General features: G+C 47.8%; 1 protein-coding gene across 1 annotated transcript in view; it reads right to left on the bottom strand.

The window, feature by feature from the left end:
- Positions 1 to 20859, bottom strand: part of Ulk4 (unc-51 like kinase 4) — a 317659-nt gene that overhangs the window by 264148 nt on the left and 32652 nt on the right. Inside the window, exons 17-18 of the mRNA XM_036191627.1 lie at positions 18776 to 18854; positions 1497 to 1604 (exon numbers count right to left, since the gene is read on the bottom strand). Of these exons, the coding sequence (XP_036047520.1) occupies positions 1497 to 1604; positions 18776 to 18854 (187 nt within the window). The remainder of the gene's footprint in view (positions 1 to 1496; positions 1605 to 18775; positions 18855 to 20859) is intronic.

Consider the following 20859-nt stretch of genomic DNA (forward strand, 5'->3'; position numbering starts at 1 on the left):
GTCTGCACCTCCTACATTGAGGCAGAGTCTCTCACCTTTGAGTCTGCACCTTCTACATCAAGGCAGTCTCTCACTTGAACCCAGAGATCACTGATCCAGCTTGCTCTGGGGACCCTGTCTCTCACACTAGGATTCTAGGTGGCCACCACACCCAGGTGGCGTTTATGTGGTTTCTGAGGAGTTAAATTCTGGTCCTCACATTTTCATGGCAAGTCCTTTACCTGCTGAGCCACTTCTCCATGTCCCCAGACCCAAGTTCCCAGTGGCTTCTATGTCACTACCCAGTAGATTCTTTAGTCCTTTCTCTTAGACCTTCAATGTCCTCAGCCCAGCGATGCTCCCTTTGAGCAGAGATCCTCTTGCTCCTTCCTGGCTTGTCCTCGTGGAACCTGGGAATATCATTCTCCATCTATTCCCTTCATTTAAACCAGAGCAGACCTAAGAGCCCATCTTAACACCTTACGGGGTCTCCTTGCTGTTACAGTGAGGTATCTGTCTGCACCAAGGGGCATTTCATCCCCACATCTCCCCAGCCTCCTCACTCCTTCCCTGCCCACCCCAGGGCCTGCATACAATATATGTATTTCTTTATTTATTCATGTATTCATTTATTGATTCATTTGTGGTCCTGGAGATTGATCCTGGTGTCCCACACATGCTAGGCTATATTCCCAACCCTAACAAGGCATTTAACTAACATGTATTTAGAGCGGAAGCTTCTAAACAGCCATACAGCCATGATGATGCAGTGCTGAATAATGATCAGAGACAGAAACTTACACTAAAGATAATAAATAAATCAAGATAGAGATGGGTGTTACAAAGAAAGTCCAGGAGAGGAAGAGGCTGGAGAGGGTGCAGGCCAATTAGGAGCCAGGGGAGGCTATCTATGTCCTCTCAAGGTGTCATCATGGGAGAAAATGGCACAAACAGGAGAAACTGTATACACAGGTCTCTAGCAGGCCAAGGCGGGCTACAGACAGGAAAGTTGAGGAAACAAAACTTTAAAAATACAGTGAGAGAAACCTGTCAGAATATGTAAAGCTCACACATGTGAGAGACGACAGCCCAGAACCTGTCAATGTTCACTCAGTAACAGCCTTCACAACACACTGGTGAACAGCAGGTGCCCGTGGACTTCAGAGACTGCAATTCTTCATCTTGCTGTCAAAAGCTCCTACAGTCACGCTACTATCTGCACAAAGCAGTGTTTCATTTAAACAAGGGTGGGGCTCTTACAGTGGACTTAAAAACAACAACCTGCTGAGGGTGTTGAGCACTTTAGTCCTTTCATTGTAAAATATGGTTGAGACTCTCCTAAGCTAAAGGAGCTTGGGCAGTGCGGGAAGGCGGCAGGACAGAAAGAGGCACTGTGACCGCAAAAGATCTCTTCCCCACGTGGACAGTATCCTAAGGCCCTGAGTTGTGCTCTAATGGGAGAAGTGAGGGGTGTCTGCAGGAGGTGGCCAGGGTCAGAGTTTGCCGGCCAGTCTCACCTGGGTGGCTACGAGGTAGATGAGCTGCCCAAGGCTGGGCAGGAGGCACTGCTTCAGTTTGCTGCTCCTGAAGTTCTCCCGGGTTAATTCCGTCAGGAGTGTGATTGCCTGCGATGGGAAAGGCATGTTGTCATTTCAGGGTGCCTCACAGCGCTACATCTGTATTGTGGGGACACTGGCTAACAAAGCACCTTCAAACAGCCACACCAAAGTGTGACTGATGAGCCATAAGCCGTGTGTTCTTATTGTTCTCATCAGTGTGGATGCACGTGCAGACATGTACCTGCCACAGCACACAAAGAAGAGGACAGCTTTGGAGATGGTTCTCTCCCTCCACTGTGGGCTCTGGGATCTAGCTCAGGTTCACCTGGTGGCAAGCTCCTCTACCCACTGGGCCCTCTTGCTGGCCCCTGTAAAGTCTGCAGTGAATTACATTTGGAAAGTGTCTGCATAGTCTCTAAAGTTTATGTACATGTGGCCATACTCTATGTATCTTTTTTCTGGCCTCTTATATTCCTGCACTTGAGATTTATTTGCCCATGTTGTTGTAAATATTGATAGTTCATCTTTTTTCTGCTATCACATACTATTCCATTACACAGATGTGCCACAATGTGAGTTCCATATTTGAAGTGCTTGTTGGAGGGAATCAGGTGGTTGTGGCGTCTGCCCAGTGTGATGTTATTCTTCTCGTCTTTTCATCCTCACCAACTGTCATCAAGTACCACACTCAATCCTCTGAAATTGCCAGTGCTTAGAAATTTGTTATCTACAAAATTACCCTAAAAGATGGCAGAAGTACATATTTCTAAAGAGAAAGCAAAGGATGAAATAAGGCAAGTTAGACTGTAGGGAGGAAAGCAAAAGAAAGTAGGAAATGCAGAAGTGAAGTGAACAGGTTTCCCTTCTCTTATACATTCTAAATTATATTTGATGGCTAAGGCAAAAATCATAAAATTACATTTAGACAATTATACAAAAAATAGTTTAAAAGGGAGGAATTTTCTATACCCCACTTGAACTAGTAAAATGATGACACCAGTGGATTTTGGTGTATTGATTAAAAAAAAAAAACCCTAGGAGCAACTACTAAAACAAAATCTACACAACAGAAGAATTCAGTAACGCCACAGGAAAAAGGTCAAAATGGAATTGCATTTTCAGCAAACTCCAAGAAGGTAGTAAAAAGGAAACAAAGGAGTTTAAGACAGACAGAAAACAAAAGTCAATTGTAACACATATGATCAAATATTTCAGTAATTACATTAAATGTAAATGACACAAATACAGCAATTAAGAGACAGAGACTAGAAGAGTAGAATTAAAACAAAGTATGACCCAACTAGAAGCTGCCTACAAGAAACTCACATACATGGACTGTGGGAAAAAAAAAATGTAACAGCAGCAGCAAATGGAAAGCCACAAGGGCTGTACTGATAGCAGAGACTTCAGAACAAAACAAACCTGTTAGAGACCAAGAGAAACTTTATATGATAGTAAAGAAGTCAATTCAGCAAAAAACACATAAAGACATATACATAATACAATCATCACATACACAGACATACACATACTGCTTACATATATACATATACAAATATATACATAAATATATCATATAAATCCATATATTACATACATGCATACACATATCCTATACACATACATACACATGTGTACATATATACACATATATATCATAAACAGAGGTATGTATACATATATATTCATATATATACATATACATGCATACATCATGCACTAGACATATATACACATAAATGTTCACATATATACACATACATATGTATATATACATCCATATATCATATACAAGCATGTACATATACATGTTCACATGTATACATATACACATGTACATCATATGCAAAGACATATACACATGTTCACACACATACATATACATGCATCATAAACACAGGCATAAATACACATATATTTTCAAATATATACATATATGCATGTACATATCTACATGAATGTATCATACACACAGACATGTATACATCTACGAGACTACCAAAATACAGACTAGAGTGAGGATTCACAGAGGCTGGGACTGTGTGTGAAACTACACAACACTGCTTCAAGAAACACAAGGCGATCTCACTATGGAGAGAGTTGATGTTCATGGTGGACAGGAAGGCAGCCACAAACAGCACCACAAGAGGGGGTTGAGCCAACATGACAAACCCACAGGGCAACTCAGTCCAACCCATGTACAAACAGTTAACTCAAATCAACCACCGGCATAAGCTTAAACTACAAACTGTCTAGAGAACGGTCACTGTCTCAGACCAGTAACAGCCGATCTAACATCAAAGGTGTGGAGACACTGCACCAAAGAGACAGATGCCTTCCAAATGCAGCACCACAGATATTAAGGAAATGCAAACCAACACCCACATAAGACAATGCTGCACGCCTATCAGAACAGCTAAAATACAACCTAGAGGAAGCATCAGGGCCAACTAGGGTGGTGAGAAGCCACATCACCCACACCTTGACAGTGGGGTGTGAATCAGGGAAGATATGCCGTAAACCAGCTGTAAATCAAGTGTGTACTGCAGCACACATGTACAGCCAGAAACAGGACTGTCATGAGCTCAAGGCCAGTCTGTGTTGTATATAAAAGCACATCAGAGGCCAAAGGCTGAGGGTGTAGCACAATGGTGGACCCTTTGCCTGGCATGAAAGGTGGTAGGTACCATCCCCAGCACTGCAAATAAATAAATAAATAAATAAATAAATAAATAAATAAATAAGCAACTGAAAAGAAAATTTAAAACTTGGCCACTGTTTTCCCTGAACATTTACCCTAGAGAAAGAGTTTATAAAGAAGCCTGTTTCTAGGAATTTTATTTGTAATTCTCAAAGCAGAAAGGACCCAGATGTCTTTCAAAGGGCTAACTAACAGTTAAATACAATGTGGCATGATTGCTCCATGGAAGCTGCTTCAAAAACAAATGGGGAGCCACCTACTGGCGCACAGCCATGCAGACAGCACAAGAATACTGCACTGCAGGAAGAAAAGCCAAAGGCCACACCCTATATGCTCTCTGCACAGTACTCTCAAAAGGGCAAAAAAGGAGACACGGGAGGGCTTGGTGGCTCCAGGAAATGAGTGCACAAGCAACAGAGAAGACAGACGTGGTCCTGAGGAGCTGGAGGATCCCTGAAACACTGAAACCACTTTCCTTAGTGGTCTCTAGGTCAACATCCCAGTGCTACCACTGGGGGATGGCACTGGGAGTGCACCCAGTATCTATAGAACTTCTACAGCTGCATGAAAATCAGCAATAACCTTGAATTAAAAGGCTAATTTTTCACAAAATCGAACATATCCTACACTCAAATCTCAGGTTGGGCTTTCTGTTCTCAAGCTAACTGCTGGGATTTATAGCATCTCTCCACTTTATAATCCACTGGTGTTTGCAGAGATACGTGCCCCTGGAAATTGAGACCATTTTCATGCTGTGCACCCTTAAAGCCACAAACCTGAGGGACTGTAGCCAGCATCTTGTAAACACAATGTCTATACAGATGGTGAGTTACTCCAGTGACCATATCCCACCTATAGAAAGTTAATGTGGGTAACATTTAACATATCCCTGCAATATCGTGTTATTGGTTTCCCATTTATCTCTAAATTTTAAATAAATATTAATATTAAAAAAGGAGAAAAGGGGCTGGAGAGGTAACTCGATAGTTAAAAGCACTGGCAGCTCTTCCAGAGGATGGGATTTCAATTCCCAGCATCCACATGGTGGCTCACAACTGTTCTAAGTCCAGATCCAGGGGGATCTGGCTCCCTCTTCTGGCCTCCTCAGGCACTGCACACACATGGTACATATGCATATACACAGGCAAACACCCATACATAAAAAATAGTCAGTTCTTTTTAAAAAGGAAAAAAAATGAACAAATGGAACACATGAAAGAGCAATAAGAAGAGGAAAACATTTTTTGTTGACGGAGGTACAATTGCATTTGAAAAAGGCCATCAAAAATCAGAGTGAAGCCGGGTGGTGGTGGCACACGCCTTTAATCCCAGCACTCGGGAGGCAGAGCCAGGCAGACCTCTGTGAGTTCAAGGCCAGCCTGGGCTACCAAGTGAGCTCCAGGAAAAGGCGCAAAGCTACACAAGGAAACCCTGTCTCAAAAAACAAAAAAAATAAAAAAATCAGAGTGAAAAGGAAAAATGGGTTAGTTGTTCTTACACCTGCCTACCTGAGCATGCTGTGCTCTATGAAGTGGTCCTCTCAGCTCATGCCACATGGCCTCTCACTCATATAGGAAAGAACACAATGTCAGAATCCAGCTGCCACCCAGGCCACAGCCCCTGCAACCAGCAACCTTTCCTCTCACAGATGACATAGGATCTCACTCTAGAGAGCACAGCCAGTGGCCTTTCCTCTCACAGATGACATAGGATCTCACTCTAGAGAGCACAGCCAGTGGCCTTTCCTCTCACAGGTAACATGGGCTCCCACTCTAGTGAGCAGGGTGTCAGGACCTCTCACCTGGGGAAGTGAGTTTATTGATGGTCACACATCCTGCCTCCAACCCCCTTTCCTGCCTTCTGCCTGGAAAACAGAGACCTGGCTGCAGGCTTGTGCTGTCAAACCTTCCCCATCCTCAGGAAGGGATAAGAAGAGACCCTCACTTATGTAATGTGGGTCCTAAATCCTCTCCTCAGAGCGCCCCCATACTGTTCGTTGGCTGTATGTCTGCCCACGGCATTGATAACCCTTCTTATTCCCCAACAATCCATTTCAGTGTCTCTCTTGAACACACATCCGAGACCTTTCAATACATACACACAATAAAATATATATAAAAACACTTTGTAAACATTGTGTAGTGCTGAACCTTGTCAGGTAGATGAGGAGATCAGCTATGACAAAATCCCTTTGCCCACTTCTGGCAGATGGCAGGCAAAATATTCTAAATGTCCTCCTACTGGGATTATTTTATTTTAGATAAACATGATAGACTCACAGCTAAGCTGGCAAAGAGGGAGAGAGAGAAAGAGAAGAAAAAACCAAGAAACTTCAAAGACCAAAATGAGACAGAAAAAAACAGAGAGGGAATAGGAAACCCAGAAGCTTGGCAAGCACACAGGCAGCTTCCACTCAGGAGCGTGGGTAGTGAATCCTGATGACTTTGAAGTGACTTTGAAAAGGAACAAGAGACAAACCCCAGGGCTTGTCCTTAGTGTGTTATCACAAAGACCATGGACATCAAGATGGGACCCCAAGGCTGTATGAATAAGAAATGGGCCAGTCTGCAAAAGAGAGCCAAGAAATAGGACTCTGATGTTCATGGAAGCAGCGAGAGGAACGTTTCCCCAGAGACCCCAGTAAGCAGGCATCGACGGCAAAAGCCCCACACACTTAGAACCTCCTTCTGCCCCAGGGACTAAGCCACAAGGGGTGGGCTAGGCTGGCCACCTCAAACACGATTCGGGCTACTGAGGTCAGACAGCTTGGATCTCCAGGACCTCGTACAGCCCTGAGTGTACGCTGCAGCCAGCTGTCAGGAGACACCAGGCCAGGATCACTGAGCCAGGGCTCATTTGGCCCATACAGTGGAGTTATGAGCTTTCAAATCTGCAGCTGCCTGCATCTACCTCCAAGGAGTCCTAAGTGGTCTGGGATAATCCTTGACAGAATTGTTCTGAGTATTCAGAACACTAATGTGCCACCAAGGTGGAGGAACCCTGGCCTGAAAGCCGAGGTAGCTGGGAATGCAGGGATGCTCCAGAGTGTGGTCTTTCCTGCACCCTCTGAACCACCCTGCAGAAGTGGGCCTGGAGGACATGCCTTGGTGCGGAGGGCACCAGCCTGAAGGGCTCCAAGGGGCCAGCCTTGCAGGTCAGAGATAAAGTGGAAGACATGACAATGTCATGGTTGCCCTGGGCTCAGGTCTCCCGTTGTGCCCATCCAGAAGGACCCTGATCATTGACCACCAAACCATCTCATCATGTTAACTTGACCTGGTGAGCAAGATGCTGAGTCATAGGACAGACAGTAAGAGACAGACTTTGAAAAGGCTCATGGTGTGTGGCACTGACAGTGACCTCAAGAGACCCACGTGGAGCACAAGAGAATCTTCCTTCCAAAGAGAGGGAAGGGCCTGAAGAGATGCTTTGGTGGTTACAAACACTTGCTGCTCTTACAGAAGACCTAGGTTTGGTGCTCAGCACCCACGTCAGGTAGCTCACAGCTACCTGTAATTCCAGTCCCACAGGATCTGATGCCCTCATTGACCTATGCAGTCAGCTGCATAGAGATGGTGCACATATAAACAGGGAGGCACACAGACAAATAAAAATAAATACAAAATAATGAATAAAGGCTGGGTAATGGTGGCGCATGCCTTTAATCCTAGCACTCGGGATGCAGAGGCAGGTGGATCTCCGTGAGTTCGAGGCCAGCCTGAGCTACAGAGTGAGTTCCAGGAAAGGCGCCAAAGCTACACAGAGAAACCCTGTCTCAAAAAACCAAAACAAAAATAATAATACAAATAATACGAAATAAATAATACAAAAAAATTCAGCTGGGTGGTAGTGATCCCAGCACCCAGGAGGCAGAGGCAGGTGGATCTCTGTGAGTTCAATGCCAGTCTGGCCATAAAGTGAGTTCCAGGACAGCCAGGGTTAAACAGAGAAATTCTGTCTTGAAAAACCAAATAGATAATACATACATGAATATTAAAAGACAAGTTATCATACCGTGTGCTGCCCTCCCTCCGCAATAAGGAGATCTAACACTGGGCGAGTCCCTTGGGTTTTGGAGCCCCCACTCTGTTGCTGATCATTGGTGAGTCTGCCAGTTTTGAGAGAGCATGGCAGCAGCCTCAATGCACACACCATGCTACCGGAACCAACTTCTGACAACAGAGACCCTGCATATGACCCAGGGAAAGCTCTAGTGGCCCAAGCCAGCCTGGGCCTTGTCAATCTTCCTTCCACAACCCTTCTCCATTTGGAAACCAGCAGCCAGCTGCACGGAATAAGATGGAACACAGCCACCACACAGCACTGGCTGTTACTGTAACAAGGGGCAGGGCACAGCCACCCATCAGTGCAGTGGAGATCATAGGCTGTGTCTCTTCAATCCACCCCCCAAAATGGGAGGCCCAGAAAGAAAGTGGGGAAAGGAAGCCCTGAGAACCACACCCTTGGGATTAACACGTCTGTATCAGACAGAAATGGACGACAGGACAGAGCCATGCCAGCTCTGGTGGCTTGCAGCCAGAGGATCAGAAGCTTAGAGCAAACCTGCATTTGAATATGTTTAAATACACAAGCAAGAAATGGAAACAGTATAAAGGAAGCTCTTCCATGAAAGCACATTGTAGAGACTTCGGTGTTCCACATGAGTGACCACCAGAGGGCAGACATGGTCAGCTGGACCTGGCCAGCATCCTTCATCAGGAGCCCGGGGCTTCCTGACAGCTGGAAAACACGGCTTGTGCTCAGCAGCATGGCCTCTGCTCACTCCAGCTGACCTGACTACTGCCTCTGTTGAGTGCCTAACCCACAGAGAACAGAGGCCAGCCTGTGCCGCTGAGGGTCCATCAGACCACCGGTAGCAGAGCCCCCTCTGGCACTGGAGGGGAGGGAAAGGGTCAGGCATCCCTGCTGACTGAGCTTAGGCCAGATCCACCCTCCAGATGGCCACCTCCACCAAGCAGCTCACCCTGGGTTCCAACCCCACCACAACCACCATGGACCACAAAGTAACGACAATTCCACCCTCACTCACCTGCAGTGGCCCTCAGCGGGTCACTGCCCTGGCAGATGAGTCCTGTGTACTGACCCTGGCTAGACAGTCTCACCTCAGCATGGGTGGGAGGCTCTGACTGGGATGGTCCCTTCAGGAATGTCTGCTTTCTGGCTCTTCACTTTCAAGCTCCTGAGACCCCCAGAAAGGGATGTAGTGTCTGCCTGCATCTACATCCATCCTTTCCTGCTAGCCACACAAGGAACACGCGTGTGGCTAATAACAAAGCTTCCTTGTTTGAGTCACTTAGCTCTTTCATGACTTCCCAAACCATTAGTTTTATCATTTTTAATTTCAGTTAGTTCTACTCAAGTAAAAGAGGTCTGAAAAGATGACTCAGTAACCCCAAGTCCAACAGACTGAGTTCGATCTCCAGGACTCAAGTAAGAAGGAGAGAACCAACTTCTCCCCGACTTCTACACCTGTGAGCCCACACAGATACCACATGCACCAATAATTTCTTTTTAATTTAAAAAACTGTTGGAGTCCCCAAGGCTAAGTATCCAAGTGCCAAGTCCACATAGGAGAGCAGGCCTCTGCTGTCCCCTTCCTGACCACACTCGTCCACACAAGAGAGCGGACCTCTGCTGTCCCCTTCCTGACCACACTCGTCCACACAGGAGAGCAGGCCTCTGCTGTCCCCTTCCTGACCACACTCATCCACACAAGAGAGCGGACCTCTGCTGTCCCCTTCCTGACCACACTCGTCCACACAGGAGAGCGGACCTCTGCTGTCCCCTTCCTGACCACACTCGTCCACACAGGAGAGCGGGCCTCTGCTGTCCCCTTCCTGACCACACTCGTCCACACAGGAGAGCGGGCCTCTGCTACCCCTTCCTGACCACACTCGTCCACACAGGAGAGCGGGCCTCTGCTGTCCCCTTCCTGACCACACTCGTCCACACAGGAGAGCGGGCTTCTGCTGTCCCCCTCCTGACCACACTCGTCCACACAGGAGAGCGGGCCTCTGCTACCCCTTCCTGACCACACTCGTCCACACAGGAGAGCAGGCCTCTGCTGTCCCCTTCCTGACCACACTTGTCCACACAGGAGAGTGGGCCTCTGCTACCCCTTCCTGACCACACTTGTCCACACAGGAGAGCGGGCCTCTGCTGTCCCCTTCCTGACCACACTCGTCCACACAGGAGAGCGGGCCTCTGCTACCCCTTCCTGACCACACTCGTCCACACAGGAGAGCAGGCCTCTGCTGTCCCCTTCCTGACCACACTCGTCCACACAGGAGAGCGGGCCTCTGCTGTCCCCTTCCTGACCACACTCGTCCACACAGGAGAGCAGGCCTCTGCTGTCCCCTTCCTGACCACACTCGTCCACACAGGAGAGCGGGCCTCTGCTACCCCTTCCTGACCACACTCGTCCACATAGGAGAGCGGGCCTCTGCTGTCCCCTTCCTGACAGCAAACACCTTTGCCCTGCTGAGCCATCTCACCTGCCCCAAAGACACACGTGGGAACAGCACACACCCACTCACCACAAAAACATTTTCTTATGGAGGCAGGTTAACTCTGTCACGTTATTAAAACTGGGTCTTCTGGATGCTCTGATGATCTAAAAGCTACAGTACAAAGACCCTCACACCAATACTACAATTGTGAGTCTGTGGGGCAGAGAGCATGACAGCCTGTGCTACCCACTCGTTATCATATTGTTAAAGGCTGGACCTTCAACTCTCCTTCAAATAGTGGGAACCGAAAGGAGTCTCAATCTAAATTGCAATTTTTTTTCTGCTTTGGGGCTATGTTCTCATGATGTCCGAGCAATTCCTTCAGCTGCTGGGTCCTCTCCATGTCTCTTTCATCTAGTGGAGCATCAAATGCAAATGGATGGCTAGGCTAGGCTTCGGGGACAGCTAGATTACACTGTATGCAGACGCTCATGCCTCCTGATGCTGCTCTGAGAACACAACAGAGGTGCCCTCCCACCCAGGCGACAGTGGACAGAAGAGTCCATCAGAGCCACAAACACAGAAGTCAAATTCATTCTACAAGATGCCAGAGAAGAAATTAAGGCATACTGTCCATATGAGAAATTAGGAAGTGTGCCTTGTAAGAATTATTTGCTGTGAGACATTTAATACGAAAGTGACCCCTGATGTGCCCAATAACAGGAACATCAGGGCTCAGCACAGACACGGACCAAGAATGTTTTACAAATATATATGTGGTGATTCAACTCCTGCTTTATCATTTTCCAGAAAACCCAAAAAGAAATGGAAAAGGGTCAGAATTCTTATGGGTACTGAAATTAACATAGGTGCAGAAGAAGCTGCTTGTGTGCACGTTACTGGAGCATCTCAACTGATGGGGTGTCTGGTTCTCAGGACAGGCTGCCGCCACTGCTCTCGGGTGCTCACCAGAACTTGATGGTAAGAACCTAGGACTGAAGACACCTCAGACATGTCACAGGACACGAAGAAATCTAACTGGTGCTGACCAGGAGGCTTCCTCCTGCTATCTCGCTCTCACAGTACCAAGAAGTGTATGCACGCTGCTGGGGGAGCCACGAACACTGCCAACAGCAGTAGTGACGGGCACAGTGAGAGAGGCCACAGGTGTCATGGGGATAACCAACACTTTCTGATTGGCTTTAAGGCCTGATCCACACTCAGGAGGAAACACACGCCTGTTTCTGCACATCTGGGCAAGAAACCATGGTTGGGGAGCTCACAGGTCCTAGGAGTTAATATACTACCATTAGTCTCCTAACTGGACATTGCTGTGGATATTGCTCTGTGTGCTGTGAATGTGTTGCTCTGATTTGGTTGATAAATAAAACTCTGATTGGCCAGTAGCCAGGCAGGAAGTATGGTATAGGTGGGACAAAGAGAGAGGAGAATTCTGGGAAGAGGAAGGCTGAGTCAGGAGACGCCAGCCAGACACAGAGGAAGCAAGATGTAAAGATACCAGTAAGCCACAAGCCATGTGGCAAGGTATAGATTTATAGAAATGGGTTAATTTAAGATGTAAGATCTAGCTAGCAAGAAGCCTGAGCCATTAGGCCACACAGTTTTAATTAATATAAGCTTCTGTGTATTTATTTGGCTCTGAGTGGCTGCGGGCCTAGGCGGGACTTTTAAACACTTACCTTTATACTGACACTTAGTGCAGCACTTGGCTTCATCAGAGAAGCTTCTATTTGCAGTGGACATCGGTAATGCAGACTCACAACTGGTCAAAGTGGAAAAAACAAGTGACTGTGGAGTGCTCAGCCCTAAATGGGACTCTGCGTCACTCTTACCCCAACTCACTAAGGCTCACTAAGCGTGGTGGAGGGTGATGGAAGCTCTAAGAGCCAGATGTCAAGGAGAGCTGGGCAAGGCAGTGTGCTGTAGACAGGGCAGAGCTGCGCTCATCAGCTCACCACTGCTGTCGCCATCTGCACAGCTCAGTCAGCATGCTGGCAGGGACAAGTGATGGCTTTGGGGGCAGGGAGAGTCAGTTTCTTTACAGATGCAGACCTGTAAGCCAACCACATGCCCTTTAGTCCACAGACACAGCACACACTGGATTTCATGGGACTGAGAGAGAGAGACAGAGAGAGAGAGAGAGAGAGAGAGAGAGAACACAGCTGAAGTAGGAAGCTAGGAATGGGGATGAATATGATCAAAATACATTGTATGACATTCTCAAAGAATTAATGAAATATATTAGTGTCTGTTTGCTCCATGCTTTTTTTGGTTTTCAATAACTTTGTGTCCTGCCTCCACCAGCTCACTGAAGTATAATTAACTAATTGAACACATTTTCAACAGAAAGTAAACAAAAGCTTGTTTACCAGAAAACTCCAAGGGCAAGTTCACTGGAATTAGCCACATCAGGGGCTGTAAATGATCACAGCCAAGCTCCAGCTACAAGTCAGGCCCATCCCAGGCACTTCAGGCCACATTTTATCTGCATTTCCAAATGTCATTTCTTGGTTTGCTGTAGGGGGGTGTTTGGAAGATTTATATAGCTATATTGTCATAAATAGAAGAAATACTTTTATAATCAGAATATTTACAATAATAAATGCAGGTTGGGGATTTAGCTTAGTGGTAGAGCACTTGCCTAGCAAGCGCAAGGCCCTGGGTTCGATCCTCAGCTCAAAAAAAAAAAAAAAAAAAACCCAAAAACAAAAAAAACAATAATAAATGCTGCAAAGAAAAACACTGCACAGAAAACTGGGTTCAATTGTACATGAAATGCAGGTCTCCCCAAAAGTGTGGCACATACCACTCAAGCCTCAAAGGGGTTTCAGGCAGAGAATTAGGTGAGGCTGTGCGAAGTGACAGCCAAGGACCCCAGCGCGGCCTAGGAGAACAGCTCAGCGCTTAAGCACACCCCTGCTCTTGCGGAGCCTCAGGCTTGATTCCCAGAGCCCACACCAAGCGGCTCACAACCACCTGGCAATCCCAGCTCCGGGAGATCCAGAACCTTCTTCTAGCCTCCAGGACATCTGTACTCACACACAGATACACAAATATGCATAAATAAAAATAAAATTACATAAATTGCAACTATAAATAAACTGATATTTTCTTTACAATGCCCCAGCAAGAAAGAGTGATAAAAAGAAAGAAAAAAGGAGAAGGGGAGAGAGAAGTAGGGAGACAGAGGAAGAAAAGACGGCCAGGTGTTGACAGCTACCGAGTGAGCTGCCTCAGTCTACCCACGTCACTTTCATGTTCTGAAATTTCCCATGTAAGAAACCGTCCATGGAAGGGTTAACCCGTGCCATCGGTCCTAGTGCTCACAGTCACATGTCCAGCATCCCAAAGCATCCACTGCCTTGCTGAGACCAAACACACGGACCACACACCAGGGCTCATCCTGTTTCACAAGAACCACAAGGGAGGGCTCCAGGCTGGTCAGCACGGTAAACAGCTGTACTCTTCCGAGAGAATTCGATCAAAGAGCCAAAGAAGAGTGCCTAGACTTGGCCAGCGCCCTCCTGCAGACGCAACGAGGTAGGAGGAAGCCGAGCAGGTCAGAGAGTTTCAGAGACTGGACCTCAAGAGCTCTGAACCAGAGGCCCACCTGTGGCACCCCTGGAAATCACACACAGGCAGCCAAGTCTGCCTTTTTCTAGAAAGGCTGCCAAGTATTACGTTGATTTTGGTAACTCTAAAACACAACTGCCAGATACTGAGCAGAAACTTCTAAACACTGTAAGATGTAACCAGTACCCGTAGCTGCTAACCCTCCAGAGCCAGAGACTTCCGGATTAAAGATAAACTGCCACATCTTCCTCAGTGTTTGGCTGCCCCCTAGTGGCTGCTGAAATTGACACAGCCAACTACTTACAACAAAAGTATTTTAAAGTGCATAAAAGAAAAAAATTAAAATGTAGATATAGTGGGGTGTGATGGCGCACACCTTTAATCCCAGCACTCAGGAGGCAGAGGCAAGTGGATCTCTGTTGAGTTCGTGGCCAGCCTGGTCTACAGAATAAGTTTCAGGTCAGCCAGGGCTGTTACACAGAGAAACCCTGTCTGGGGGAAAGAAATACAACACACACACACACACACACACACACACACGCACACGCACACGCACACACACACACACACACACATGTGCACGCACGCACACACACACACACACAGATATGGCACCAGAAAGGTGTACCTAGAGCTATTTCAACATACTGTGTAAACTCCCTATTATTCAACAAAACTTAGTTCATTGTGTGTTTACTTCAAAATAGTCCACCTAACAGCTGAACATACACTACTTCTTTCTGTGGAGTTCAGGGGTGTAGCCAGATGGCCAAAATCTGTCTCCCCCTGGGAATGGATGACTTGCAGAACACAGATTTTCATCTTGCAGGGAGCCTGAGTTTGCTGACTGGCTGGCGGCTGGCGCCTGACGTTTCCAGGGTGTGGGGTTGTCTCTGACACCTGGAAACAGCTGCGTCACAGTGACCAGAGAGTGCTTACCTTAACCGATAACACATCCAGAACTGAATATAGTATTTTCAATTTCTGCCAAATAGAATAGTCTATTAAAGTTGTGAATATGGGAGCTGGGGTGAAGACTCAGTATGTGGACCTGAGTTAAACATGGCATGCCTATCTGTGACCCTAGGACTGGGTACAACGACAGCCTTGGCTACAAATCCCCAAGCTACTGGCCAGCCAGTTCAGTTGGTGAGAGACCCCTGTCTGAAAGACAAGGTGGAGAGTGTAACGGTGGAAGACTCCTGACATCAACTTCCGGCGTTCGAGGGCACATGCGCACCTACATGTATACAAACAAATTCACACACTACACACAAAAGTAAAATAAAGCCATGGGGGAAACTGTATAACAGGAAGTAAGAAAAAAACAAGAACGGTGTTTCCCATGCCCCTACATCTCAACCTAGTAACACAAGAGCAGCAGCCAGGAAGGAAACAGAACCTTGGGGAGGTGACCTGAGGCAGCCTGGCCACAGCCTGACCCAGGAACTGATGGCCACGTGCTCTCCACGGACAACGGCAAGAGCAAGCACCAGGAGGACCAGCCACAGGTATGAAGGCAGGAGGGAGGGGAGCCCATCACCTGGGGTGACTGCAGGTCCCAGGTGACTGAGGATATCCTCTGCACAGACCCCAGGGAATTCCTTCAGTGGGGACCATCTATTAGCCAATGACACAGGTCCTTAGCATGAGACTCCATGGGACAGAGGAAACCTCTCAGCTTCAGGGCTGATCTCTGGCCTAGCTTCCCTCATCATGCCGTAAGGCGGCCCTCATCTTCAGATTCCTTTGGTCACATCTACCTGCAGACATCTAAAGGGAATCTAGGGACGTGAGAGAGACCTGGCTGTGGCATCTGTCTGTCACTTCATTGATGATGGCCAGGGTTGATTGGCTGACCTGGCTGGAGAGGTGGGTGTCCCCTTCCTCCCTTGCGGCTCTGTGTGTGTCCCTCCTGAAGCCATGTTCTCTGTCAAAGAGGAGGGTCTTCCCCATAGAAGAGGAGCAGGACTCACACGAGTGTGTGAACAGTTGAGCTCCCTGATGGAACCCAGGGAAGCTAGCCCTGTGGGCACAAGCAGCCACAGCCCCTGGACGTTTCTCAATTCCCAGATGGGTCATTTCATGTCCATGATGAGCGTCAACCATGAGCTTCACTCCAGCTCAGGGCTGCAGTTCGTTATTGTCAATGCTGATAGTGCCTTGTGGAGTGACCGTGCCACACTCCATCCGTTCTGTTAGATGTGGGGCTGGTACAGAGAACACCACAGATACACATCCCTCCACGTGCCATGCAGGACACAGAGCCACGGGATAACAAGACGCTGGACAGCAGGGAAAGATGTCTTCGGCTCTGGAGACAGCAGGTTTTCCAGAATGGCCATGCCCGTCTACATTCCCACCAGCAGCCTGTGAAAGTCACCGCTCCCCATCACCTTCCAACATTTATGATTGTATGGAGTTTTGAGTTTTGACATGGTGACTACTTGACATGTCGTTCTGGCTTTCATTTGCAGGTCTATGACAATGATGCAGCATTAGGAATGTTAAACATAGAACTGATACTGCTGGCTTCTTCTGCTTTCAGATATTATCATAGTGATTAGCAAATCTGTCAACAACCATCAAAGAATAACCGAGAAACAAGCCTACATCTGTGTATGTCTGGGTAGGTGAGTGATGGCTAGTCTAGGCTGTCAACTTAACTGGAGCTGGAATCAACTATGAGACAAGCCTCTGGGCAGACCTGTAAGGGCTTTCTCAGTTAGGTTGACTGTAGGAAGACACACCCTAAGCACACCACCTTCCCAGACAGCCCAGACGTGAGGAGGGCCTCAGAAAAGCCTTTGCTTTGGGCCTTCCTGCTCCACATCTCACTGATTCATCCATGCTGTTGCTGCTGTCACCTCCTGGCTGACATCAGACTCGAGTTTCTCTGGCCTTCCATCTCTCCAGGAATCTTCCAGGCCTTCAGCACCAGACAAGGACTGCCGAGGCCTCCAGCCTAGTGCACAGGAAGCTGCCAGGCTCTTAGTTTCTCCAGAGTGCAGCAGGCCACTCGGAGGTGGCCCAGCCAGTTACATGTAACACCCTCCTTTCTGCGTTTACTCATTCTACCCAACCTGGACCACCCAATCCCACCAATGCTAACATGATGCAGCCCACCAATGTCCCTACCCTCTGACAGAAGCTTCACCATCATTTTAACAGAGGGATTACATCAGACAGATGCCACGCCCAGGAATTCATGGCTCATGAACCCCTAGGATCCCCCTCTCTCACTCTGAATCAAATCCTGAGCCCCAGTCAGACCCCACAAGTCTCTACCATGTGACCTTGGACACTCGCTGGCTTTGCTTCCCACCAGTACCCACAGCCAGTTCTACCTACGCTCACATCCTGGTTCTTGAGGCATGGTGACAGCTTCACCTCTGGTTCACCCTGTGAGGAACATCCTCACCAGGTAAGCCATCACTGCAGGAGGTCCTCTTGAATAAATGATCCTCCTACAACTCCAACACCACATCCCAGCTTCAGCCCTACAAATGTTCCACCAACCCCAACTTCCTGTATTTAGCTCTGAAGATCGTGATGTTCAGCTACTTCACTTGAGGATAAAGACCTTTGCCAGCTGGCAGGAGAGACGGAAGGAAGCCACCAGCTCCCCCAGAGCTGGCACAGAGACACAATAGTGGCACTCTCCCTGCAGGCCTGGAGTCCCTGGGTAACTACATATAACCCTTTCTTTTTTCCTTTTTCAGTTGTTTGAGACAGGGTCTCACTATGCAGCCTTGGCTGAGCTGGAACGCCTGTGTAGACCAGGTGTGCCTCTACTAAGGTTAAGGGCGTTCACCACAACACCTGCCAAACCCCTTTCTAACAAGAGGACTTGCCTAGCAAGTGAGGGCCCTCGGTGAGACCCCCAGCACTAAGGAAGGCGGGGATGGGCAACACTGGTTCCAGAAAATGTCTTCAGCACATGAAGGACCTTCAAACACCAGGCCCACCTGTCAGAGGACAGCTGTCTTGGGACAAGGGGGGAAATATTAAATCCATGGTGAAAACCCAGAAGAAACTGACTTAAATGTGAGCTGTGATCTAAACTAGCCCATGCCTCTGCTGCCTCCAACAAGAGGTCAAATTCTATATGAGCAGGAACTATGAGTTAGAGCTCAGGGCTGGGAGGGCCCCAAGGTCTGTGTCTTACAACAACCACAATGTCTCAAATTAAAATTAAATGAAGGACAACAAGCCAGATGGTGGTGGCGCACACCTTTAATCCCAGCACTTGGGAAGCAGAGGCAGGTGGATCTCTGTGAGTTCAAGGCCAGCCTGGGCTACAGAGCGAGATTCAGGACAGGCACCAAAGCTACACAGAGAAACCCTGTCTCAAAAAATTAAAAAAAAAAAAAAAAAAAAAAAGACAATGAAAGCTGTGTGCTCTAAACTACAAAACCAAAAGCAATCATCTGTTCTGCCACACAAAACATATCAGTAACGAAAAACATCACCTCAATAACGGGCACATTTTCCTGAAGTTCTGTTGTGTGTGAGGCCAACAAGCCGATGACGCGAGCAACCTTGGACCGTCTGGAGAGAGAGAGAGAGAACACAGGTTCTGAGGTGCAGCCAGGCATCAAACACAGGCTAGCCACCAAGTCTGACGACCTGAGTTCAATCTGGAACCCACATGGTAGAAGGGAGAACCAGCTCCTGAAGGTTATCCTCTGACCTCCATGTGTGCACTGGGGTATGCACACGCCCACTCAAATACACACATTTAGACAGTGCAGGCCCATGTTCCAAGGAAACTCCTTATCACATGCACAGGGAACGTGAATCAGTGTCCAACTTTAGACAGTTGGTGGCTTATAGAATGTATGGGTAGAAAACCTTACCATTAGAAGTCTATGAATGCTTTTCTATTTTCCTTAATTTCACCCTTTATTTTTATTTTATATGTATTTGTGTGTTGCCTGCATGTACATATGTGTACCACGTGCATGCAGTGCCCATGGTGGCCAGCAGGGGGCATCTGGTCCCCTGGAACTGGAGCTGCAGATAGTTCCATGCATAGTCCCCTGGGACAGCTGTTCCTGCCTGCAGCATCACCCACCAGCCTCTGTTCTTCTATTTTAATAAACACTGGCTTTCATGAGCGGGCTTCTGGTATCCCGCAGAAAAGGACATTGATAAAGGACTAAGCAATACTTCAGAGTAATCGGGATAAAAAGCAATGTAGAAAAGTTAGGTTGATTAAAAAATTTTTTCACTGGGGGAAAAACACCCTGGAAGAAGGACGGGGAAAGAGGGTTTGGTGGGGAGCAGGGGCTGAGGAAGGGTGGTGGCGGGAAAGTGGTCAAAGTGCATTTGGACGGAGCTGTGGAAAAATCAAATGTCTAAAACCTTCTTCTCATTGAAAACGAAGATGGTGAAGAGTTAAAATCCACTCTCAGACTTCCTTGGTTTCCTAGAAAAGGCTTTGCAGGACTCACTTCAGAAAACAAGCTGGACTCAGAAGTGTGGCCAGAGCAACATGTGCTCACCTCCCACAGCAGAACCCGCCCTGACGAGCCTCAACTCTTGCCGGTTCTTTGAGATGGGGATCTCGTTAGGTGACTCTCAGGACGGCCTTGAACTCCTGATTCTCCTGCCTCAGCTTCCTGAGGACTGCAGGTGAGTGCCACCATGCCTGGCTGCTTCTGTGTGTCTTATATATTAAATACCACAAACTTTAAACCACAACCAAGGAAGTCCCATACGTGAAAATGTACAAGAAATCCCCTCTCTTTGACGAAAGCTGACTAAACACAGGCCCCTCGGGAGTCTGCTGAGATGAAAGATTCATTTACCTGTGTGACAACTGTCAACCAAAAGAAAGGCTGGAGTGGAGCAGAACCTATGTGGCTCAGAGAGATGGAGCTGACAGAGCATGATGAAAAACAAACAAACAAAAGCCCTCCTAGGAGCCACTGGGAAGAGCAGGCCTTCAGGGCAGACAGGAGACATCCCCACAGCAAGTGGTCCGTGCTGCAGAGGACACAGGGCAGACGTGGGCAGCCGTGCCTGCCATTGCCTGTAGTGAAGCTGGGAAAAGGCCTGCAGCAGTTTGAATGAGAATGGCCCCACAGGCTTACGTTATAATATTTGGTTTGGTTTCTAGTTGGTGGAACTGTTTGGGAAGGATGAGGAGGTGTGGCCTTGTTGGAGGAGCTGTCACTGGGGGTGGGCTTTGAGGTTTAAAAAGCCCAGGCTACTCCCACTGAGTGCTCTCTGCCTCCAAACTGCAGACCAAGATGTGAGCTCCCTGCTGCCACACCTGCCTGTTTGCTGCCATGATCCTTGCCACAACAGTCACAGACTCTCACCCCTGTGACATAAACTCCCTCTTTGGTGGTCACCTTGGTCACAGTGTCCTTACACAACAACAGAAAACTGACAAGGACAAAGGAGAAAGCCAGCTCCAGAGGAAAACCCAACCAAGCCGCTAGAGGGCCTCAGCTTGCTGCCTTCAGCCAAGTGGACTTCCAGTGAGCCTGTGAGCCAGGCAGCAAACCCGACCCGGGCACCCACCTCCCACCCCTACAAAGGATAG

This window comes from Onychomys torridus, chromosome 7 (genome assembly GCF_903995425.1).
Source record: "Onychomys torridus chromosome 7, mOncTor1.1, whole genome shotgun sequence".
NCBI classification, from domain to species: Eukaryota; Metazoa; Chordata; class Mammalia; order Rodentia; family Cricetidae; genus Onychomys; species Onychomys torridus.